At 38.1% G+C, this 26,362-nt stretch overlaps 1 protein-coding gene across 2 annotated transcripts in view; it reads left to right on the forward strand.

Moving 5' to 3' along the window:
- The window catches only part of DPP10 (dipeptidyl peptidase like 10), a 717,819-nt gene that overhangs the window by 151,535 nt on the left and 539,922 nt on the right, over positions 1-26,362 (forward strand). For both annotated transcript variants that reach the window (XM_043894623.1, XM_043894622.1), the window contains one exon: positions 23,607-23,721. In XM_043894623.1, coding sequence (XP_043750558.1) covers positions 23,607-23,721 — 115 coding nt within the window. The remainder of the gene's footprint in view (positions 1-23,606; positions 23,722-26,362) is intronic.

The following is a 26,362-nucleotide window of genomic DNA, read 5'->3' on the forward strand; positions in this document are numbered from 1 at the left end:
GCTGTTGATATTTCTCCTGGCAATCTGTATTCCAGTTTGTGATTCATCCAGCCTGGCATTTCTGTATACATTGTATATGTATAATATACAGTGTAAACTGTTTTGATCTTATTTTAGAGCAGCATTTTTCAAATTTGCCTACTAAATAGTAACAAGGAAGGCTAAAGATTCAATATGATAACTTCTTGAAATATCTTTGGGATTTAAATGGTTTGTCTTTAAAACATATCATATGGCTTTTGCTTTCCATGATAAATCTATGGTTACTTTAAAACATCATATCTTAACATATTCATTAGGTAAAAATCTTGTACACATCAAATGTTGAGGTAGAATGGATTCTCTGTGAATGGATTTTGAATTTATTGTGCATCTTACCATATCTCTGCCATGCTGCTGGGATCTCCAAAGTGATGTGTAGCAACATTTGGGGAGCATAGTCTTAGTGGATTACAGGTATAGTATATTTTTTGGTTATTGTTTTACCAAAAGATTGTTTGCTGTATCCGCTGAACATGTAGGTATCAAATTGAAGCACTTTCTTTTACTGATGATCTGAACATTGTCATATTATATATATTAGGCTGGGATGTTGGTAAATACCCTACTGAGAATGATAACTGAATCTATGATATATGTCTACTGTGAAAGTTTGAAAGACAGGTGAACCCCAAGTTAAACTGTCACCCAGTGAAATCAACTGGTTGATCTTCATTTCTCATAACATTCCTTTTATTTTGATGGATTCACCTAAAGACAAGATCTGCTACTCAGGTTTGGGGAATGGATATACTGATGCTTAAATTCATATTAAATGCATCTATCTCTTGGGTGCAGATTCATATTAAACAACAGCATAGAGACTGGCTAAGAAACCACATTGCTAAGGTATAAACTGATCTGGAAAAATGACCTTGCAGCATGTAGGACTTGGGTCAGTTTGGCCAAGCCTTTCTGTCTTTATTGACAGACTTTTCAGGGGAGTTAAATGAACATCTAGAAGTTGCTTGATGAACATGAAACCAGAGAAAGGAAATTGGTTTTAAATTTAAGATACTTGATAATCTTAGCCCTGTATTCCCTTATAAGTTCATTTCTTTAATAGGAATTTTTGTGTCTTGGGGAACACAGTTTATAATAACTAGGAGAGCACTGCTGCACATTACCTCCTTCTGTTTGCGGAACAACTTCTCTGCCTATAACAATCTAGGCTGAATATAGGTGGTGTTGCTCTCCATAAACTGGGGCCAGTTCTGTTTCGTACGATTCAACCACAAGAAAGCAGTATTTTCCTTTATTCCCTAAATTTACTGTGGTACCATTATGTTGTACAGAAAGTCTTCTGGAAAGGGAAGAATAAAGGGAAATGTTGAGCGGTTCAGAAACTGTGGAGCTTACAGCACAGACATCATTAGAGTAATGCATCTAGTAAGTGGAGAGAGGTAGAATGGAGATTTAGAAATGATCTTTTAAACGGAGAGAAAAAGAAGGTGAGGAGAAGGACAGTTATGCTGGATTCATATATCCTGGGTGATCTTGTGAAAGTTCATGTTTAATCATTGAGTCTGAATCAATACAGACATCTGGAAATCTCTGTTTGTGATGCAGGAGCAAGCTATGGCTTTCAAGAAGCACTTTGTTTTGATATCCTTTGTCTTCCCCTAACAGACAAATTGAAGAAACCAGATAAGGAATTTTTTACCATGGAAAACTATAACAAAGAAAACGTATTTTTCCTTGGGACAAATTATTTGCAAATTTTATATCTGATAAAGAGTTAATATTCCAAGTATGTAAGAAACTCATGCAATTCTATAGCAAAACCAAAACAAATCCAAAAGCTGATTCAATAGTGGATAGAGGACCTGAATAGACAGTTTTTCAAAGGAAACATACAAATGGCCAACAGGTATAGGAAAAAGTGCTCAACATCCCTAATCATTAAGAGAACGGAAGTGAAAATCAGATTGAGATATTATTTTACACCTGTCGGAATGATGCCAAAAAAGACAAGAAATAACAAGTGTTGATGAGGATGTAGAGAAATGGGAATCCTTGTGCACTTTTGGCGGGAATAAATTAGTACAGCCACTATGGAAAACAGTACGGGGATTCAACAAAAAGTGTGAAACAGAAATATTATAGGATTCAGCAATACCTCTTCTGGGAATATGTGAAAGAACATTAAATCAGGATCTCAAGCAGATATTCACTGAAGCATTAATCTCACTAGCTAAGATATGGATACAACCAGTGTCTGTCCATGGGTGAATAGATAAAGGTGATGGGTATAGTTATATACATACAATGGAATATTTTTCAGCATTGAGAAAGGAGGAAATCCTGCCACTTTTGACAACATGGATGGACCTTGAGGGCTGTGCTCAGTGAGACAAGTCACAGAGAGAAAGGCAAATACTATATGATATCACTTATATATGAAATCTAAAGAAGTCAACTGATAGAAACAGTAGCTACTGGGGGAGGGTGGAGGAAATGGAGCAATGGTGGTCAAAGAGTACAAACTTCCAGTTATAAGATGAATCACCCAAGCTAACAATAATACATTGGACTGTAAAACTGCTAAGAAAGTAGACCTTAAATGTTCTTACAAAAAAGAAATGTTAATTTTATGAGGCGATAGAAGTGTTAATTAATGCTCCTGTGGTAATTGTTTCACAATACAGAAGTATATCAAATTGTGCTTGGTATACCTAAATTTTATACAATATTATGTGTCAATTATATTTCCGTAAAGTTGGAAAAAAAAGAAATATGCATTTCCTGAAAAGGAAGACCCTCAAAACCACTAGTAGTGTGGATTCTAAGCCAATCATCCACCCTATCCCCATTCAATAAATATTTGTTGATTAAAGAAAATAGTCTAGTGGAAGAGACATATAAAACTAGACCATCAGATGCAATTTAATAAGTGCTACCATCAGAGTAAACCAAGGTGCCATCAACTGACATGGAAGGGGGCCTCATGCAAACCTGGGGGCATCAATGGATCATTCTAGAGAGACCAACAAGGCCATCACTATGGGTGAGCATACATTAACCAGGAGGATGATCTCTGGAAAAAAGCATGCTTCTAGTTTTAGAGATTTAATTATTTATTTACCAAGTATAGGTTGAGGTTTTACTGTGCATCAGGCTCTTAAATTAGTACTGTGGATACAGTGAAAAAAGAAACAAGATCTCTGGAGTTTGTATGCTGGTAGGTAAATTGTATATATTTTGGATTGTCGTTGTTTAGTTGCTAAGTCATGTCTGACTCTTTTGGATCCCATGGGCTGTAGCTCACTGGGGTCCTCTGTCCATGGGATTTCTCAGGCAAGAATACTGGAGTGGGGCTCCATTTTCTTCTTCAGGGGATCGTCCTGACCCAGGAATCAAACCTGCGTCTCCTGCACTGTCAGGCAGATTCTTTACCACTGAGCCACCAGGGAAGCCCATATATTTTGGATTAGGTTTTGTAAATTTAAATCTGGGAGAATTATTGTCTCTGCCCTATCCCCATTAGTTTATTGCTTTTTTGAGGAAGAGAGCCTCCAAAACAATGACATCATGGACTGTAGACCACAGTGCTCCTGTCCATGGAATTCTCCAGGCAAGAATACTGGGGTGAGTAGCCATTCCCTTCTCCAGGGGATCTTTCCAACCCAGGGATCAAACCTAGGTCCTCTGCATTGCAGGGTAAGTTATTATCACCTGAGCCACCAGGAAAAGTCCTTTATATCTCTTGGAGAATGAAAATATGATATGCAAAACTTAAAAAATATCAAATTTAGATTTAAACTCTCCAGTAATTCTGGCAAAATGAACATTTAGAGCAAACTTCTTTTGAAAGAGATTGGGGGATGGTCAGTTTGTAACTAGAGTACTGAGGGGACATTCTGTTGAAGGCTGCAGATACTGGCTACTGTATTCACAGACCAGGGGAAAAAAAGACTTTCTTCAGCACATGAATAGAAACACTGACTGGCTTTGAGGCAAGTAATTGCCTTACTCATCCGCACACAAATTTCAGCCAGAGAAGTCCTCATTTAAGCAGAGCACAAATGATGCATGATGCATACTTATGTAGATGAAGTGTAATTTACCTTGGATTTATTTAATTATTCTTGGTCCATGGGGTTTCTGAAAAATATCCAGGATACCACATACTGCAGATTTAACTAAAAGGTCCACATCTTTGTTAATTTCTTATTTCTTCATTGCATGATGTGTACTTAGAGTATATATGTGTTAGAATTGGTCATAATCATCATGGGGCAATAGAGAAGTTGAAATAAATGCATATTCTTAACATTTCCAACTAAAAGAAGCATAAGAATGTTGATTAACATAGTGAAAATATAATTTATTTCTTTCCTTTTTAAATACCTGTATGATACTTATTAACATTTTAATGGAAAAGGCAATAAAAATAATTAAAAGCACATTTAGTTCCTGTTCTGCTCTATTTCCCTAATTTCTGTTCTTTTTTTCTTTTCAAGAAAAAGTTGTAAAATTAGTGTTTTAGATGTAACTGCCTTTTTATGATATTAAATTTCTACATGTGAAGGAAGAATTAGAAAGACTTTTTCCTATACAAATTCTGTGTTTCAATTTGGAAAAAAAAAAGTGGCTATACATCCATTCTTGCTATTTAAAGGGCAGAATTGAAAAATTTAACAATGAAATGCTTAATTTTCAAAGTTCATTACACTTTTTCAGGGTTAAAAATCATAGGTAGTAAGTAAATATGTGAAAAAATCAAGTTATGAGCAGTGTCAAATGTGTCTGTTTCTATTTCAACTATTCAATTATTTTCTACTGCTGAGAACCCTGCAGTGGTAAAGAATTCATCTGCCAATGCAGGAGACACAAGAGATGTGAGTTCTATCCCTGAGCTGGAAACATCCCTTGGAGAATGAAATGGCAACCTAATCCAGTATTCTTGCCTGGAAAATCCTCTGGACAGAGGAATCTGGCAAGCTAAAGTCCATGGAGTCGCAAAGAGTGGGACATGTCTGAGTGACAGAGCACACATACCCGAGGGACCCCAAAAGATTTTCTACTGAAAAAGAATTCTTCCTCACCACTGACTTTCCACCTTGTGTGCCTGAGAAGTGACACTTGTTCCTGAGGAGGGCAGCGATTTCCAGATCCCACCCAGTGCAGACAGACTTACTGGGAAGATTTTTGGCTGGTGATTTGGTGCTAGTGATACAGAAGTCCAGTTAGCTCAAATAAGGAAATCTGGTGAATTGCCAGATTTGTCCCTAGATGCTCAGCAGCAGCTAAAGGTCAGCCGTGTTATAAAGAGCAAATGAATAATGCTGGCTTTGAACTTGGCTTGTAGCTACAGCACCACTTGCTCTTTTCAAGCAGTCTGGCTTTGCTAGTGATGCTATTTTCTTAACCTTTGTTTGGAATCTTATTTGACTCTTGGACAATGGCAACCTTTAACTAACCACTAGAAAAGGAAGCAAGTTGATTATACCTTGTTCAACTGAAGAGTTAACAGTGGATAGGTTCTCCCACAGCCTGAGGTGAACTCTTTCTGTCTTTCACCTATAAGCTCTTCCTGATCCAGTCTTCTTTAGCTAAGAAAGGGTCAAAATAGATTTGGTCTTTAGTATACCTAATAAATTTAACACCATTGACAGGGGGTCTCCTCTCTGGATTCCTATCACGTTCAGCTTCTTACACTACAGTATTAATTTTTAAAGAATAGTTTGTGTTATTTTCTTCTATTGTTTAATAATCTATTGATCTCCCCAACTAGATTGCTGGGTTGTCACTTATTTGAAGGTAATAAACTCATCTGAATTCTTCACAATCCTCCCTTCCTTCCTTCCTTTCTTTCTCCTTCCATCCATCATCCAATATAAGCTTATATCTGTCCTTGCAATAGACTGAAGCTTCAAAAATGTATATGCTCATTAAGACTTTACAAAAGTTTTATAAGACTGTCTGTTTCAAAGGAACTGCTTTTCCTGACTCAATAGCAGTTAATACTCATGAACAATTACATACAATTTTAAAATTTAAATTAGAGGTGGTTACCAAATTTAATACAGCCTAAACAGTTTATGAATAGTTTTCACTTTCATGATTTCTTTCAAGGCTCACAGATAACATATGCAAATTGGTAATGTCACTTCTGTTGTATATGTGAGCAAAGCAAATCTGTTTTACCTAGGAGACAGAAAAATGGAGATGGTTTTTGGGAAGTACTGGCTGCATTAGACAGTGTCCAGATAATCACGATGGTGTGATCATTCATCTAGAGCCAGACATTCAGGAATGTGAAGTCAAGAGAGCCTTAGGAAGTATCACTATGAACAAAGCTAGTGGAGGGGATGGAATACCAGTTGAGCTATTTCAAATCCTGAAAGATGACACTGTGAAAGTGCTGCACTCAATATGTCAGCAAATTTGGAAAACTCAGCAGTGGCCACAGGACTGGAAAAGGTCAGTTTTCATTCCAATCCCAAAGAAAGGCAATGCCAAAGAATGCTCAAACTACCACACAATTGCACTCATCTCACATGTCAGTAAAGTAATGCTCAAAATTCTCCAAGCCAGGCTTCAGCAATACATGAACCGTTAAATTCCAGATGTTCAAGCTGGTTTTAGAAAAGGCAGAGGAACCAGAGATCAAATTGCCAACATCCGCTGGATCATCAAAAAAGCAAGAGAGTTGCAGAGAAACATCTATTTCTGCTTTATTGACTATGCCAAAGCCTTTGACTGTGTGGATCACAATAAACTGTGGAAAATTCTGAAAGAGATGGGAATATCAGACCACCTGACCTGCCTCTTAAGAAACCTGTATGCAGGTCAGGAAGCAACAGTTAGAACTGAACATGGAACAACAGACTGGTTCCAAATAGGAAAAGGAGTACATGAAGGCTGTATATTGTCACCCTGCTTATTTAACTTATATGCAGAGTACATCATGAGAAATGCTGGGCTGGAAGAAGCACAAGCTGGAATCAAGATTGCTGGGAGAAATATCAATAACCTCAGATATGCAGATGACACCACCTTTATGGCAGAAAGTGAAGAAGAACTAAAGAGCCTCTTGATGAAAGTGAAAGAGGAGAGTGAAAAAGTTAGCTTAAAGCTTAACATTCAGAAATCTAAGATCATGGCATCTGGTCCCATCACTTCATGGCATATAGATGGGGAAACAGTGGAAACAGTGGCTGACTTTATTTTTCTGGGCTCCAAAATCACTACAGATGGTGATTGCAGCCATGAAATTAAAAGACGCTTACTCCTTGGAAGTATGACCAACCGAAGGACTGATATTGAAGCTGAAGCTCCAGTACTTTGGCCACCTATGTGAAGAACTGACTCATTTGAAAAGACCCTGATGCTGAGGAAGATTGCAGGAAGGAGGAGAAGGGGACAACAGAGGATGAGACTGTTGGATGGCATCACCAACTCGATGGACATGGGTTTGGGTGGACTCCGGGAGTTGGTGATGGACAGGGAGGCCTGGCATGCTGTGGTTCATGGGGTCACAAAGTGTCAGACACGACTGAGCAATTGAACTGAACTGAGTGGCATTATTTGGACATAGGGTGCTATTTCTGTCTGATGTCTAAGAAAATAAGAGCTAAGCTAAGCTAATCTTGAGTCACACAGTTAAAGTGGGTAGACCAGGTTGCTAGATTTTATTCTTTTCTCTCTCTCTATGACAAATACTCCACATTAATCATGGATAATCTCTTGCTAAGTTAGTTTTATATCACACTTTGATATAAAAGTAGTTTTATATCTGTTGATATAATAGTACTGAAAATTAAGATTTAAAATTCTGAAAGTAACTGCAAGATAAAGACAAAGTATTGTCCCACATCCCTCAAATAGTTTCTTAGTCTATTACATTCATAACATCAGTGAATGTGGGTAGGTCCACCATGTATCAAAAATTGTGCTGGGCATCACAGGTAGAATAAGAAATGACTAGCTTTACTGCCATCCTCATAGGCAAGAGGATAGTTTGCTAAAATATTGGAACTTTGGGAAAACTTAATGAAAGATGTTGTTTGCAACCTTCTTATCTGAAGTCACACTCAAAGATGATTGTCTGCCTTGTTAGCTATTCATGCTGACTAGTGAATCCCAGAACTTTAGGACTGTTGATCCCAGTTTGTAGATCACTGAGATTCTTTTAGTGGTCTTTAAACAACAGACATACATTTCTTGAGATGAGCCAATAACTACTCTCCTGGGGTGTCTTTTCTCTTTAGATTACAGAGACAGATAGCTAGTTCATCTCCTAGTTTTCAAATGGCTGGGGCTGACTCCCTGGAGATTAAAGACCTTATTCTTTACTCTTAAAGCATAAAGCTGAGCATAGTCGGTCAGTCCAAATAGTTTGTGAACACTTACTATGTGCCATACCAGTTGTCTGGGATGCAAAGGTGAATATGTGATGGTCTCACATGCAGATGAGGTGGAATTTAATTGAGATTGAAACTTGATTTGGTAAAATTTGGTAAGAAGAAGATAATAAAAGTGACCATTGTGTCTCAGCCACTATCTGTTGGATTCATAACTATAAAATATTAGGTCAATCATATATGTAATAGACCTTGTAATTATATATTTGGAATTTAAAATCAAGACATACTGATGCCAAAGCTGGTAACCAATAATATATTCACCAAATTTCACTGAGGTTGAAGTACATCATTTTAATAGTTTCAGAACTGTATTACTAGGACTTAATCTCTATAGTTGAGATTCTCAGCCTTTAGTATGCACAAGAATCTTCCAGAAGCTTGTTAAAACAAAGACTATTCAGGATCCAGAATCTCAGTAAGTCTGTGATGGGGCTGAATAATTTGCATTTATACTATTTCAGAGGTGACACTACCATTCTTCGAGTAGCACTGACCTCAGGATGTTTATCTAAGTTTAGCAAACAGCAGAATCACTAGGACAGCTTTTTAAAAGACATTGTTTGCCTGGGCCTTTCATGGAGATTCAGCAGGTCCAGAATGAGGCTAAATACTTTTTATTTCAAGCATGCTTCAGATGATGTTCAGCAGCATCTAAAGGTCAACTTTAGGCTCTGCCGGTTCTTGGACTGCACTTAGGGCTAAGGAATTGTCTAACTAGGTAAATGTTGATAACCAAATAAGAAACTCAGTTTTGAGAGATGTAAACCCTTTGATCAAAATAAGTGTTTTACCTAACATGGAATTCTCATGGGAAAATTAGAAAAAGAATTGTGGAAAACTGTGCATATGTGAATGGCATAAATGTGAAAGGCAGTAAGTCCTTCAAGTGACAAGTGATGGTGATACCTGTGAAAGTGAAAGTCACTCAGTCGTGTCCAACTCTTTGTGGCTCCATGGATTAAAGAGTCCATGGAATTCTCCAGACTAGAATACTGGAGTGGGGTAGCCTTTCCCTTCTCCAGGGAATCTTCCCAACCCAGGGATCAAACCCAGGTCTCCTGCATTGCAGGCAGATTCTATACCAGCTGAGCCACAAGGGAAGCCCAAGAATACTGGAGTGGGTAGCCTATCCCTTCTATAGTGGATCTTCCCGACCCAGGAATTGAACCAGCGTCTGCTGCATTGCAGGTGGATTCTTTACCAACTGAGCTATGAGGGAAGTAACAATGATAAATGAAAAGGTGTTATACATATAAAGGAAAAAGCTAGGCTGCTTGAAAGATACAGTGATGCCTTTAGCTACCTGTTTTCTTAGAGATCAGCTTTTTAATAGCTTGTCCATACATTCATTTTAAATATTTAATGTATAAAATTAATTAAAAATCTTTGAATGATATAAAATGCCATTAAATGCTATCACTAGAAATTGTGTTCATATAGAGGAAAAAAGTGGGCCTGAGCCAAGCCTGGGGGAGCTCCACATTTAGAGTTAAGTCTAAGAAAAAACTAGTAAAGAAAATGGAGAAGTAGCTCTTGATGGAGGATAAAAATTTAGGAGAGTGTGGTATCACAGGAAAGACTTTCCTGAGAGGATGTGTTGGTTAATGGTTTAGATTGCTGCTGAGAATTTGTGTAAAATAATGGAAAAATTGACTGTCTGATTTGGCACCATAAAGACCATGAAGTCATCTCATCTAGGTGTCACGTGAAGCCCCAGTTGGCCTTCTTACAGAAGGAAGGTATAATGAGAAATTGGGATCAAAATCTAAATAATTTGTTGATATATGTGTCCATGGGTTTTTGTTTTGAAATATAATTTTTATTAGTGTTTCTATTCTTATAATATCACAGTTTTTTTATTAGTACAGATTTATATTATATGTAATATCCAGCATGCATCATGATTTTTCCTTTTTTTAAAGCATTCTATCATCAAATGATTATTTTTCCAGACTAATTCACAGTAATTTTATCAGATCAGTTCTTTTAGAGTTTTGCTTTTTGGAATTACTTTAAATTTTTAGTTTAATCTAGGAAGATGAACATTTTTTTTTCCCATATTGAATCTTGCTTAAGAGCAATTCAGTGATTCCTACATCCTTCAACTGATCTTAGAAGCCCTACAGCAAAGTTATGTGGTTTTCTTTCTTTGGACACTAAAACTTTCTAAAGTCACTTAATATATCTGCTGCTATCATGTACATTTCTAAAACTGTGGCAAAATATGCATAACATAAAACTTACCACTATAATTTTTAAGTGTACTACTCTCAGTGGTAATAAGGGTGGTACCACTCTAACTTGTATTAAGTGCATTCATACCATTGTGCAGCCTACATTAACATATATCTTTAGAACTTTCCTGTCTTCTCAAACTGAAACTCCATACGCGTTAAACAATCACCCCCCACATAGAGAAAGATATCAAAATGACTCTCTTACAGTTCCATCTTTCCTACTTTATGTAAATGATAAACAATTACATATTTATATTGTGTGTCAATTAACACAGACAAACTTTATGCTTTTGTTTTTCAAATTCTATGTATGTGTGTGTTAGTTGCTCAATCATGTCTAACTCTTTGCGACCCCATGCAAAGTTTTAGTGTAGCCTGCCAGGCTCCTCTGTCCATGGGATTCTCCAGGCAAGAATACTGGAGTGGGTTGCCACTTCCTTCTCCAGGGGATCTTCTCAACCCAGGGATTGAACCTGGGTCTCCTGGATTGCAGGCAGATTGTTTACATGTGATTGTGGTTTCCGTGTGTCTGCCCTCTGATGCCCTCTCTCAGGGCCTACGCTCTTACTCGGTTTTCTCTTACCTTGGATGTGGGGTTTCTCTTCACGGCTGCTCCAGCAAAGTACAGACACTGCTCCTTACCTTGGACGTGGGGTAGCTCCTCCCAGCCACCTCCCCTGACCTTGGAATTGGGGTAGCTCCTCCTGGCCACCGCCCCTGACCTTGGACTTGGGGTAGCTCCTCCCGGCCGCTGCCCCTGACCTCAGACTTGGGGTAGCTCCTCCCTGCCGCTGCCCCTGACCTCAGACTTGGGGTAGCTCCTCCCTGCCGCCACCTGTGACCTCACACATGGGGAAGCTCCTCTCAGCTGTGCTGGTGCACCATTGCAGCTGCCTGCCCTGTGAGGCCACCCAAGACGTACTGGTCAAGGTGGAGAGGTCTGACAGAATGTGGTCCACTGGAGAAGGGAATGGCAAACCACTTCAGTATTCTTGCCTTGAGAGCCCCATGAACAGTATGAAAAGGCAAAAGATAGGACACTGAAAGATGAACTCCCCAGAACGGTAGGTGACCAATATACTGCTGGAGATCAGTGGAGAAATAACTCCAGAAAGAATGCAGGGATGGAGCCAAAGCAAAACAACACCCAGTTGTGGATGGGACTGGTGATGGAAGCAAGGTCCAATGCTGTAAAGAGCAATATTGCATAGGAACCTGGAATGTTAGGTCCATGAATCAAGGCAAATTAGAAGTGGTCAAACAGGAAATGGCAAGAGTGAACGTCAACATTCCAGGAATCAGAGAACTAACATGGACCGGAATGGGTGAATTTAACTCAGATGACCATTATATCTACTACTGTGGGCAGGAATCCCTTAGAAGATATGGAGTAGCCATCATTGTCAAAAAAGAGTCCGAAATGCAGTACTTGGATCCACTCTTAAAAATGACAGAATGATCTCTGTTTGTTTCCAAGGCAAGCCATTCAATATCATGGTAATCCAAGTCTAAGTCCCGACCAGTAACACTGAAGAAGCTGAAGTTGAACAGTTCTATGAAGACCTATAAGACCTTTTAGAACTAACACCCCAAAAGATGTCGTTTTCATTACAGGGAACGGGAATGCCAAAGTAGGAAGTCAAGAAACACCTGGAGTAACAGGCAAATTTTGCCTTGGAGTACAGAATGAAGCAGGGCAAAGGCTAATAGAGTTCTGCCAAGAGAACGCACTGGTCATAGCAAACACCCTCTTCCAACAACACAAGAGAAGACTCTACACATGGACATCACCAGATGGTCAATGCCGAAATCAGATTGATTATATTCTTTGCAGCCAAAGATGGAGAAGCTCTATACAGTCAATGAAAACAATACTGGGAGCTGACTGTGGCTCAGATCATGAACTCCTTATTGCCAAATTCAGACTTAAATTGAGGAAAGTAGGGTAAACCACTAGGCCCTTCAGATATGACCTAAATCAAATCCCTTATGACTATACAGTGGGAGTGAGAAATAGATTTAAGGGACTAGACCTGATAGTCAGAGTGCCTGATGAACTTGGGAGGTTCATGACACTGTACAGGAGACAGGAATCAAGACCATCCCCAAGAAAAAGAAATGGAAAAAAAGCAAAATGACTATCTGAGGAGGCCTTACAAATAGCTGTGAAAAGAAGGGAAGTGAAAAGCAAAGGAGAAAAGGAAAGATATACCAATTTGAATGCAGAGTTCCAAAGAATAGCAAGGAGAGATAAGAAAGTCTTCCTCAGCAATCAATACAAAGAAATAGAGGAAACAATGGAATGGGAAAGACTAGAGATCTCTTCGAGAAAATTAGAGACACCAAGGGAAAATTTCATGCAACGATGAGCACAATAAAGGACAGAAATGGTAGGGACCTAACAGAAGCAGAAGATATTAAGAAGAGGTGGCAAGAATACACAGAAGAACTTTACAAAAAAGATCTTCATGACCCAGATAATCACAAAGATGTGATCACTCACCTAGAGCCAGACATCCTGGAATGTGAAGTCAAGTGGGCCTTAAGAAGCATCACTATGAACAAAGCTAGTGGAGGGGAGGGAATACCAGTTGAGCTATTTCAAATCCTGAAAGATGACGCTGTGAATGTGCTACACTCAATATGCCAGCAAATTTGGAAAACTCAGCCATGGCCACAGGACTGGAAAAGGTCAGTTTTCATTCCAATCCCAAAGAAAGGCAATGCCAAAGAATGCTCAAATTACCACACAATTGCGCTCGTCTCACACGCTATTAAAGTGATGCTTAAATTTCTCCAAGCCTGGTTTCAGCAATATGTGAACTGTGAACTTTCAGATGTTCAAGCTGGTTTTAGAAAAGACAGAGGAACCAGAGACCAAATTGCCAGCATCTGCTGGATCATCAAAAAGGCAAGAGAGTTGCAGAGAAACATCTATTTCTGCTTTATTGACTATGCCAAAGCCTTTGACTGTGTTGATCACAATAAACTGTGGAAAATTCTTAAAGAGATTGGAATACCAGACCACCTGACCTGCCTCTTGAGAAACCTGTATGCAGGTCAGGAAGCAATAGTTAGACCTGTTGTTGGTCTGACTGGTCTAACTGTTCTGGTTCCAAATAGGAAACAGACAGACTGGTTCCAAATAGGAAATGGAGTATGTCAACTGTGTATATTGTCACCCTACTTATTTAACTTATATGCAGAGTACATCATGAGAGACACTGGGCTGGAGGAAGCACAAGCTGGAATCAAGATTGCCAGGAGAAATATCAATAACCTCAGATATGCAGATGACACCACCCTTATGGCAGAAAGGGTAGAAGAACTAAAGAGCCTCTTGCTGAAAGTGAAAGAGGAGAGTGAAAAAGTTGGCTTAAAACTCAACATTCAGAAAACTGAGATCATGGCATGTGGTTCCATCACTTCATGGCAAATAGATGGGGAAACAGTGGAAACAGTGGCTGACTTTATTTTTCTGGGCTCCAAAATCACTGCAAATGGTGGCTGCAGCCATGAAATTAAAAGACACTTATTCCTTGGAAGGAAAGTTATGACCAACCTAGATAGCATATTAAAAAGCAGAAACATTACTTTGCCAACCAAGGTCCGTCTAGTCAAGGCTATGGTTTTTCCAGTGGTCATGTATGGATGTGAGAGTTGGACTATAAAGAAAGCTGAGCACAGAAGAATTGATGCTTTTGAACTTTGGTGTTGGAGAAGACTCTTGAGAGTCCTTTGGACTGCAAGGAGATCCAGCCAGTCCATCCTAAAGGAGATCAATCCTGGGTGTTCATTGGAGGGACTGATATTAAAGCTGAAATTCCAATACTTTGGCCTCCTGATTCTAAGAGCTGACTGACTAGAAATGACCCTGATGCTGGGAAAGATTGAGGGCAGGAGGAGAAGGGGATGACAGAGGATGAGATGGTTGGATGGCATCACCAATTCAATGGACATGTGATAGTCCTGGGTAGACTCCGGGAGTTGGTGATGGACAGGGAGGCCTGGCGTGCTGCAGTTCATTGGGTTGCAAAGAGTCAGACATGACTGAGTGACTGAACTGGACTGAACTGGTTTACCAGGGAAGTTTTCAATTTCTATAAAAAGTTAAAATGTGGAATTAGAAGCCCAAATCACAATGATACTATTTTTTCTGTTTGTCTTATTTACCCTTATGGGTTGCTTTGCGTTTTCATCGGACTTCAAGTTATTGTTCCTTTTATTTCAACTTGAAGGACTGCATTTAAAATTTCTTGTGGGGAAGTCTAGAGGCAATGAAATCTTTCACATTTTATTTATCTGGAGATGTCTTAATTTTACCCTTATTTTCAAAGAATGTTTTTTCTGGACATGGATTTTTCTGGTTGATTGTTGTTTCTTTTAGAACTTTAAATATATTATCCCACGGTTTCTGGTTTGCAAATTTTCTGCTGAGAAACCCATTGCTATTGCTCGTAGAGCATATTTCTAGTAGCTGTTGTAAAGTCTCTCTCTAGTAAGTCCAGAACCTGTTATTTTACAATTAGTTTCTAGAGATATATTTTATTCTCTGACTGGACCATGTTTCCCTTTTTCTTTTTCTGTAAGCCTGTGATCTTTTGTTTAAAACTGGGCATTTGAATAAATAGCCACTTCTTCCAGTCATTAGAGACTGGATTTTTGCAGAGGAAGATGTTCTCTAATCAGTTCAGCAGGAAACCTCAACATATTCTCAGGGTGTTTTTGCATTTGTCTCCCCTAGACCTGTGTGTGCATGCCCCCCAACCTACATTCTCCCTTCCCCACTTCCCACAATTCCCCTGTATACATGGCTTTTTTAGAATGTCTTGATTTCTCTAAGAGTTTCACCCTAGGTTTTTCTTAAGGTCTTGAGTATTATACTTTGTTTCTAAGCAGATAATCTCTTGTCCTCAAATTCTGCTTGTCTACAGACCTCCGGCAGTTTTCACTCACCATAGAAGCCTCCGTGGCCTTCCATGCCTTCGACATGAGATCTAAGCTATTGCCGTTTCTTCTGTCAGGCAAGACCGAAATCAGTCCCTCGGATACCACACAGATAGGCCGGAGCATGCAAACAACCCCCACTCATTTCTTCCATCTGAAGAAAGGAACTGGGAATTGAGTCCCCTCCTCCTGAGCATTCTGGACTCTGCCAGCGAGGGAATTAGGGTATTCAGACATGCCACGACATATCCTGCCTTTTTAAGTGTGGCTTACTCATGATTGGACCTTTGCTTGGTTGCTCCAGACCCGTAGCTGGATTAGAGTTCCCGTAATTCTCTTTTAATCAGTCCATTGATGCTTACTTGGTGTTTCCGTGAAAGCACCCTAGTCTGCCATCTTACTGACACCAGATTTGTTTTTTTGCTGTTTTAATTGATGTTTTACAGTTTTATTTGTGGCTTTGAAGTCTAAACAGGTTCAGAATCTTAGAAGATCTGCCAAACCCATGAATCATGATGTTGTGAAACTACTACTGAAAAATACATTGCTGATAGCTGTCATGTTTGTTTTCTTTCTAATTTAATGGTGATCCATGTAGAAGTGTGTCACAAACAAACATAATTATCAGGGAGTGATGAATGCCAAATTACAATTGAGATAATTGCTACTTCTTTTATAAACAAATTAATGGTGAACAAATAAAACCAAATGAGAATGCTTTTAATAATAATAAAGCAAATAGCAATAAAAGACTCTTGCCTTGTATTTCTAATATTTCCAGATGATATTGATGCTGTGGTTTGTAGGTCACACTGTGAGTAGCACTAGCTCAACATGGCTTTATGTACGCTGGTAACACAAAGCTGTTAACAGATATCATTTTGAAAAACTACCTAACTTGTGGTCATTTACCAAAACTATGCACTTTACTTAGCATAGAGTCTTTTAATTGGAGAAGGATGATAAATGAGAAACTTGTGAATGTCTGCAAGCATAATGGGCAATTTTAAGAAGTGGTAGGTATTATCAGTATTAAATTACAAATTAAATATGCAAAATAATTTCTATGGTTATATTTTCATTATGAATATTAGCAAATGTAGGTAACCATGAATGTATGTAATGGCGTATATTATTTCATAATATTTAATTCTCATTTATATTAAGCTAATGCATTTAATTCACTAATTTTTTAGAATTCACCAAAGTTTTATTTAGTACATTTGCATTTGTGTCTTTAACTTGAGTTTAAAATGTTTTATGTGCTGTCTGGTTCACACAATCAGTTCAGTTCAGTTCAGTCACTCAGTTGGGTCTGACTCTTTGTGACCCCATTGACTGCAGCATGCCAGCCTTCCCTGTCCATCACCAACTCCTGGAGCCTATTCAAACTCATGTCTACTGAGTCAGTGACATATTTATTATATACATTTTATTCTTTTGGGACTTCCCAGGTGGATGAATGGTAAAGAATCTGCATGCTAATGCAGAGGATGCACATTTGATCCCTGGGTCAGAAAAATCACCTGGAGAAGGAAATAGCAATCCACTCCAGTATTCTTGCCTGGAAAACCCATGGACAGAGGAGCCTGTTGGGCTCTAGTCCCTGGGGTGGTAAAGGGTCAGAAGCAATTTGGCAACTGAGCATACCCACACATTTATATTCCTTTTTCTTAATTTTTAGAAAGTTGGCTTTTCTGGTTTAGCTTTTTTTCCTTATTTTGTACAAAGAAATTATATATCAGTTAGTACAGTTGCTCAGTTATGTCCAACTCTTAGTGACCACATGGACTGCAGCAAGTCAGGCCTCCCTGTCCATCACTAGCTCCCGGAGTTTACTCAAACTCATGTCCATCGCATCGGTGATGCCATCCAACCATCTCATCCTCTGCCGTCCCCTTCTCCTACAGCCTTCAACCTTTCCCAACATCAGGGTCTTTTCCAATGAGTCAGTTCTTCACATCAGGTGGCTAATGTATTGGAACTTCAGCTTCAGCATCAGTCCTTCCAATGAACACCCAAGACTGATCTCCTTTAAGATGGACTGGTTGGATCTCCTTGCAGTCCAAGGGACTCTCAAGAGTCTTTTCCAACACCACAATTCAAAAGCATTAATTCTTTGGCTCTCAGCTTTCTTTATAGTCCAACTAACACATCCATACATAACTACTGGGAAAACCATAGCTTTGATGAGATGGACCTTTGTAGGCAAAGTAATGTCTCTGCTTTTCAATATGCTGTCTAGGTTGGTCATACTTTTCTTCCAAGGAGAAAACATCTTTTAATTTCATGGCTGGAGTTACCATCTTTAGTGATTTTGTAGCCCCCCAAAATAAAGTCTGTCACTGTTTCCATTATTTCCCCATCTTTTTGCCATGAAATGATGGAACCAGATGCCATGATCTTAGTTTTCTTATGTTGAGCTTTAAGCCAACTTTTTCACTCTCCTCTTCATTTTCATCAAGAGGCTCTTTAGTTTTTTGCTTTCTGCTTTCTACCGTAAGGGTGGTGTCATCTGCATATCTGAGGTTATTGATATTTCTCCCGAGAATCTTGATTCCAGCTTGTGCTTCATCCAGCCCTGCATTTTGCATGATGTATATAAATCTTGGGTAATTTCTGCTTATGATTTCTAGTATTTTTTCCTTTGTACTAGTTAAAAATGCATTTGGATTCAGGTAACCTATGGACATCCTTATCTTATAAACTAAACTGTTCTCTAAAGAGTAAATTTGATTGGCAGTAAATACAACATAGTTAGGTTATAGATCCAGTTTAGCTTGGCCTGCAGCACCAATACATCTCTAGACCATCACAACACTGAGTATCATCTGTCCTGTTCACACATGTTCTAACTGACCCATCTATCCACTAGATGACTGAGTTCCTAAAGAACTCTATATAATGGATTATTAAATATTTGTTCTTGTAGTCTCAAACCTCTCCTGGGAATTTAATATGCTAAATATCCCAACATTGGTTCTGTGGTGCCTCCAAAGCATCCAGATGACCATGTTGCAAGCTCAGCTTGCTATCCATCACCATACCTGTCCTGTGGGACTGGCATGGTGTTTTCAGGCATTGGCTGGTAGGAAGTCATTGAAACACAGGGCCAATTAAAACCACTCCTATCAATAGTATAAATTATTGAGGCTGTAGAAGAAGAAGATAAACTGAGGAATGGCAACTATATTTTGGATTCAGGCATCAGATAAATGAAGCTAAAAATAATTGCAATCAAATTTGTTATAGCAAGTAGCTCCATTTTTAAAAAATTACTGTTAACATGTATTTAACTAATGACACTGTATCTATATGGGCTCCTCTGGTGGCTCAGAAAGTAAAGAATCTGCCTGAGGTGCGGGAGACCCAGGCTCACTCCCTGGGTCAAAGAAGGTCACTGGGATGGGAAGATCCCCTGGAGAAGGGAATGGCAACCCTTTCAGTTTGGTAGCTCTATGCCATTTCAGGAACCATTTACACCTCTTAATTAATTGAGCTACTATTTTCTAAGCACCTACTAAGAGGACCAGAATTTTTAAGTGACCTAAAGAATATAAATTTATCTAAGACGTGATCCTTAATTTAAGGAGATAACTTTCACAGGGATATGATGAGTGTATAACCATGACTTTAAGCATTACCAGCACTACCATCACCACCATCATCATCCTTATTATCAGAACTGTTATCATTTAGCCATTTGTTCATTTAGTATCTATGCCATACCTAGTATGTGCTAAATGCTGTTGAAAATGCTAGGGATATAGTATAAAACATGATGATCTAGGTTACTGACATCATGAAACTTCTATTGTGAAGAGCTGAATAGACAGATGAAATGAACATTTAAACAGCTTAAATTATATGATAGATATATGATTTAATATAACTTGACCTACTATATATCCCAAAATGGTAATGCTAGGAAGAAAAATAAAATTAATTGAGGGAATAGAAGGAGATATAGAATGTTATTTTATAGAGTGTGATCAGCAAGCCTTCTCAAAGGAAGGAGCATTTGAGATTGAGACTTGATGAAAAAGAGAGAGTGATATGTGCAAGTGTACAGAAGAAGAACATTCTAAGCAATTCACTTAGTGTGAACTTATTGTACATTGAAGTAAGACTTTTGTTGGAATAATTTAATATCTGTTACTTGTAAGAATAATTATCATTATTACAGTTATTCAGATTTTTTTTTTTAAATCTAAGGCTTCATAAAATGTTGAAGCAAATTTGCAATATCAGAACTATTAAATAGCAGAGTTGGTCTCAAACCTTTTGGTACACTGTGTTTTAGGCATTTTTTTTTTTTAAGAAGGAAAATTTTATCTGGCTTATGTAATTGAAAGAAATTTCCAAGAGAAGAGACGTTCGAACAGGATGTTGAATGACTGACAGTGTCTGTAATTGGATACATATGAAAGGAATTGGATGGGCAAAACCTGGGAGTAGGAAGCTGATAGGAAGTTTGAAGTATTTGAGCATATGTTGGAAATGATAACCTGAGCAGTATAGGGTAGTCTTTCTCAAAAAAAGATCAAGTTGGATGAGAAGACTGGTGCTTGACTTTAGACAATTATTATTCTAGACTGTCACATTTGCACTTAATTCTTTAGATAACATAGAGACATTAAAAGGCTTTGTGGAATAAAGTGATGTAAATGAAACCAAGATTGAGAAATATTATAATGGTAATGAATTTAAGATGGGTGAAAAGAGGGACTGAGAGTAAGAGTTCATTAAGTCTGCTTTCCTAAGCAGGGACTTGAAGATGCCTTAGGTAGTGATGGGTCATTTTTAGAGGAGCCTGACATTCTTATGTGTATCTATATGAACACCAGATAAATATTTTTTACTCAAACATGTTTTATAATTTTTAAAATGATATTTTTTTTCTACTATGCCATTAGGGAAAATGTGAATTTATTTGAAAGCATTGCAGAATTCAGAAGAGTGTTTATAAAACTGTGAATTTTTCAAATATGTAGAGGCTCAAATTATTCCTTGATTTATTGGTTTATAGATTGATTCAAGAAATACTTACTTCTCGAACAGCATATTATTGGGTGAGCATGGTTTCTGAACTTAGACTTCTATGGGTTGGACCTTGAGATATTCTCATTAACAGTGAGTGTGATTGTTATTGATCTCTCTAAATCCCATTTTTTGATGTGCAAATTTGTCAAAATAATAGTGCTCTTACTTATTTATTGTGAGGATTTTGTGAGATTGTGATTATAAAGTGTCCAGTACAGTACCCAAATACATAAGATATCAATTATTGCTGTTAGACAGTGTTTGGTAGATATTATAGTTATATCATGTTCAAAAACCAAAAAACGCACTCTGAAGTCATTTCTCTAGTAACTTGCCTTCAGTTTCAGTGAGTGAATCAAAATCAGAATCAGTAGATATAAAATTGTAATTTCCTCTTGATTCCTTTATTGGACTGAAAAGTCAGTTATATTGCAGTTACTCTTTTTCCCTTTTCCTACAAATCCCCTTGAGTTAATAAATGTGGCAGTGCTTGTGATTCTTGGCCAAGATACTCACTTCTTATTGTTTGTTGCCCCTTTTTTCATTGTCTTAGGTCTTGAGACGAGTATTTCACAGCTTTTTGCCCTTCTTAGTCTTCTATGCGGGGCTTCCCAGGTGATGCTAGTGGAAAGAACCCACTTGCCAATTCAGGATAAGTAAGAGATGTGGGTTCGATCCCTGAGTTGGGAAGGGCCCCTGGAGGAGAGTATGGCAACCCACTGCAGTATTCTTGCCTGGAGATCCCAATGACAGAGCAGCCTGGCAGGCTACAGTCCATAGAGTTTCAAGGAGTCAGAGACTGAAGTCACTTAGCATGCATACATGCACAGGGTCCTATTAATACATACAGCATTGCATCTCTGATCTGTCACTCTTACTTCTGAGTAGTCTTAACTGACCTGTGCGTGTGAGCTCAGTTGTGACTGACTCATTGTAACTCATGGATGGTGTAGCCCACCAGGATTCTCTGTCCAGGCAAGAATACTGGAGTGGGATACCACTTTCTACTCCAGGGGATCTTCCCAACCCTGGGAATTGAACCTATGTCTCCTGCATTGTCAGATGGATTCTAAATCACTAAGCCACGTGGGAAGCCCCGTGAGTAGTCTTAAGTAGAACCTTAATATGGAGAATAACTGTTCATCACATCACACAGATTCTAACAAAGAAATTGACCTATCAACCTTCAGTCACATTGCATTCCAGAAAAGTGTTTCTGGTCTGGGACAGCTATTACTTGTCTTTTTTTTTTTTTTTTCCCCTTTATTTTTGGTTGTTCTGGGTCTTTGCTGCTGCACAGGTCTTTCTCTAGCTGTGGTGAGCAGGGACTGCTCTCTAGTTATAATGCACAGGCTTCTCACTGCAGTGACTTCTCTTGTTGTGGAGCATGAACTCTAGAGCAGACTCAATTTTAGTTGCTCCATGGTATGTGGGACCTTCTCGGACCAGGGATCAAATCTGTGTGTCCTCCATTGGCAAGCAGATTCTTTACCACTGAGCAACCAGGGAAACTGTATTGTTTGTCTTAATGTTGTTACTTTCGTGCTAATTATTTGATAATCTACTGTCTCAGCCTATATGGAATAAGTTTATAAATGGAAATTCTGACCAAAATGCAGGAGGGGTAGAGGTATTGAACAGGAAGCATTAATAAGCATGAGCAAGAGGTGTGGAGTGACCCATTTTAAAAAACAGGAGTGAAATTGACTTCTGCTGGATTTGCTTCATCAGAATGAAAGATAAGCCTAAATCTACTGATCTGAGAAGGGGAAAACATTAAGAAAACACCTTCTATGCACGGTTTCTTCTAGCATTTATTTAGGACCTAGTTTTTAAGCCCAAAGAGTTTATGGCTGAATTGAATGCCTCTGTCACTATGTGAAAATTGGCTTCAGTGCTTTAAACTGTGAGTCACAATAACCCATTTATAGTTTATCGAATGTTTACTCTCATATTTTACTTATCTTTTTTAAAGAAAGGCTGGGGCTTCTTGGATGATTTGTGTATACACAGTGAACTGGAAACCTTTATGTTTTGTTTCATTTGTCCCCAAATCATTTGGCTATTTTTCAATAAAGAAGGTTTTATTGGGAATGGAGTAAAAGAAATTGGGGATTGGGGTAGAGAGAAAGAAACAAGAAACTTACTGTTTTATAAACTTTATTGTAAAGAAAATCTGGCATGTATTTCAAATCAGGGTGGTCTATGCTTTACTTTACTGAATGATGCTCATATATTTCTAGTCAACAGAACGGAACACAGATCTGAAAATTGAAAAGCTTTACTATGCATATTGTAAAAGATGCTCAAGTTTCTCCTTCTCTATCAGTCATACCTCCTTGCCAATATCATGCATGCTGCCCAGGGAGAAGATGTTGTTAACTGTTGCTATGGAAGCAATTGTTTAATTTAGTTACTACATCCTCTTGATTTTTATGAGCGGTGGGAGAACTGTTAAAAGAGAACTTTTAACATTGACAAATGTGTACCACTCTGCATTGAGGGGGAATTTTGAATTATTTTCCCATCACTAATCTTTTTTCCCCCTTACCAGTTAAAAAAGTAGTCTATAATGCTTCTGGAATATTAATATTTAAATCCTCATTTTAGGGTCCATTGTAGCAAGAAAAATGTAAATAGGTACACTTTATTTCCATATTATTTTGCAGAGTATTTTGGCAATCATTCTAGTGTTTATAGTCAATGTATTTTAATGCCATCCACATTTTTGGACAGCAGGCATAAAGCTCTCCTGGTTTATCTCTTGGAGAAGTAAGATTGCCCCTCAAAAGATAGCCATTTATAATATATGCACCTTTGAATAATTAAATGAGCTACCGAAGAGGAAAAGGATTCTAATCAGTTTTCAAACTGTGATTCTTCCATGCACTGAATCATGCCTTTATGAATACATTTCTCTTGGAGCATGTATAATTATGAAACTTCTTTTTTTTCTCTCTCTCGGTAGGAACTGGGAAGTAACAGCCCTCCACAGAGAAACTGGAAGGGAATTGCTATTGCCCTGCTGGTGATTTTAGTTGTATGCTCACTCATCACTATGTCAGTCATCCTCTTAACCCCAGGTAATCTGTCTTTACTCTCTTATGATGGTATTGTGGATGATCATTTCACATTGAAATATCTAAAGAGGGTAGTCTTATATGGTATCTTAGGACACATTAGCATTGGTTGGAATAAAAAAATGCATAACCAGACATTTTGCAAATGGCACAGTCATTTTGTGGTTTAAATATCATACTAGATATTTTGGGGACATTGCAATATTTTATATATATATATATATGGAATGTTAAGGAGATCTTTGGTCTCTGTTGCTACTTAGAGACGACTTATGATTGTCACTTTAATAAATGTGGAGCATATTTGACTTTTATTGCAAGTGGAAATGAGGGAGTGGAGTCTGGAAGTTTCCATATGTAGGAGATAGCCCAACTGTATTGATGGTGGGAAGGGAGGATTTGATGGACACAGAGATTTAGATCAAAAGAAAATGAGCTAAGCCTCTAAGTACAATATCTCAAATTTCTTCCTCTCTCCTTTCTGTCATTTTTACATCCTCAGTTTCTGTCTAAAGATACTCTCCAAACTGCTCTTGCATTACTCTTTAAATTTTGTTCTTTATATTAAATGGTTGAATTATATTATGTAAATTATCAGTATGCTTAATTCTTCACTGGGATTTATTTCAGTACTTGGAATTTTACTGCTCTTTGGTAGGTGCTATTACAGAAAGCAGAGAAAGTCTGCTCACATTTTAAACTCACAAACTGCTTTCCAGGAACAAAAAAAAAATTGTCATGCTGCTACAACCCACCTAACTAGCTTGCTGAAAGACTGGTCACTGTATAAGGCTAAGCATTATAAAAAATAGTCATTTCTTATACCTATAACTAGTCCAAAAATCATTTCTATAATACAATAAAGCTAGTCCAAATTATGCAGTTACAGCCTGTTGTTAAAGACTATGTATTTATAACTTCACTTCCTGTCCCAGTTTTGTTATTTACAAACCCTTTAAAAATGTTTAATTTATTTCCTCATGTACAACATTTGATTAACAAAATGACCTCTTTCACGGGGTCATTTAGTCAACTAATTATTTTGGCTAGTTATACAAGCTGCAATATCCATTGTTCCAAATGTATAGATTTCCAAAAATTTAGTTCGTAGTTGTTATTTAACATATGAAGAGCCTGAGAAAGAATTTGAGGGGATCAGGAAAGAGGAGGGAAAGAGAATTTTACACAAAGATAGAAAAAGCATTCCTGATAAGAACTGGCTTATCTATCATTCTAAGAATTGTCTCTTACAGCCTCATTTGTGCATCTGCAAGACAGTGTAATGAGCGGTGTGACGGCTATGATTTGTTGCCAGTTGCCAAGAATCTTTGTTAAAGGAAAATGAGCTTATAAGTTGGGTGCAGTGTTTCACTTAAACATAAAAATTTTGACATAATTATTAAAAACTGAATGACATGCCTTCACTGCTTCTATTGGTGACTGTTAACCAGATGGAAGAAATTAGTTTCATAAAATGCCTCTGTGTTTCTCTTGAATTTTCTTCTGAGTCTAGTATCCTTTCCCCAGTTGTTGACTCTTTGAGGCCACAGTGATATTTTGGTGTCTTTGGGAGCTTGGTATAACAGAGACCTGCAGAGCTGGTTACTCACTAAGTTAAACTTCCTCTACACAAGCCTTTCCAGCTTGCCCCAGTAATAAAAATACAGGATAGTTGCTTTCATTTTGTCATGCACTTATTCATTTACTAAAGCAAGAGTTTACATAAGATATACTTTGGTTTGAATTCTGGATCTAACAGAACTAGTTTTGTGAAATTGGCTAATGGTTTAACCTTGTCTGTAACTTCACTCATCTGTATTGTGGATGCAACTCATAATGGCAACTTTACATTGTTGTTACTGACCAAGATTCTTGACCTCATTAATCAATAGAAATTGATAAGAAGCCAGACAGAAAATTCAGGCAAGGCTTTACTGGGGCCCCTGCTGTAGCAGAGAGGAGCAAAAACAAGCAACAGGTTCCCTTTCTTGCTCACTTCCTCCCCAGGGGGGACAAGCTGGTTCTTTATATGGGGTGACAGCCTCAGGGCCAGGGCTTGGCTCAGAGGGGTGACTTAGGTGTTTTGCCCACCCCTTTGATGGTGGTGTGTGCAGGGGGTATGCACAGTACCCTCCTCTTGCTCTTGGTTCTTCAGAAGTAGCAGTTGGGATCTTTTGATCTTTTTGTATTTTGTTGTCCATGGTTTGTCCAAACTGGGCATGCACACAGTTATTTCAGTCCCTTATAGTTTCTTTGTATTTTGTCACTTGAGAAGACATTGGTCCATGTGTTAAGTATTGCAGTAAAGGACATCGGGTCCCAGGTCTCAGTCTGTCTCAGTGTTACCTCTCAGGGATAACTGAGATAATAAAATTGAGGCATTTGGTATATGTGTAGAAGTACTGCTGCCATCTGTTTTATTATTTTTATTGTTAAGTACTTATTGACCACCAGACACAATGCAAAACACTGTGTTGCGTGAGGGAGACTGCGAAGAAAAAGTATGAAGTCTTTTAGGAGTATAGATCCTCTCTGATTTCAATGTTAAGTTTTGGCATGTGGAAAAATGCCAAATGTTTAATCTGGAGTCAGTCTCTCAGTGTTCTGTTTATTTATTTATTCATACATCAATAGATGATAATGG

Source organism: Cervus elaphus, chromosome 33 (genome assembly GCF_910594005.1).
Source record: "Cervus elaphus chromosome 33, mCerEla1.1, whole genome shotgun sequence".
Taxonomy (NCBI): Eukaryota; Metazoa; Chordata; class Mammalia; order Artiodactyla; family Cervidae; genus Cervus; species Cervus elaphus.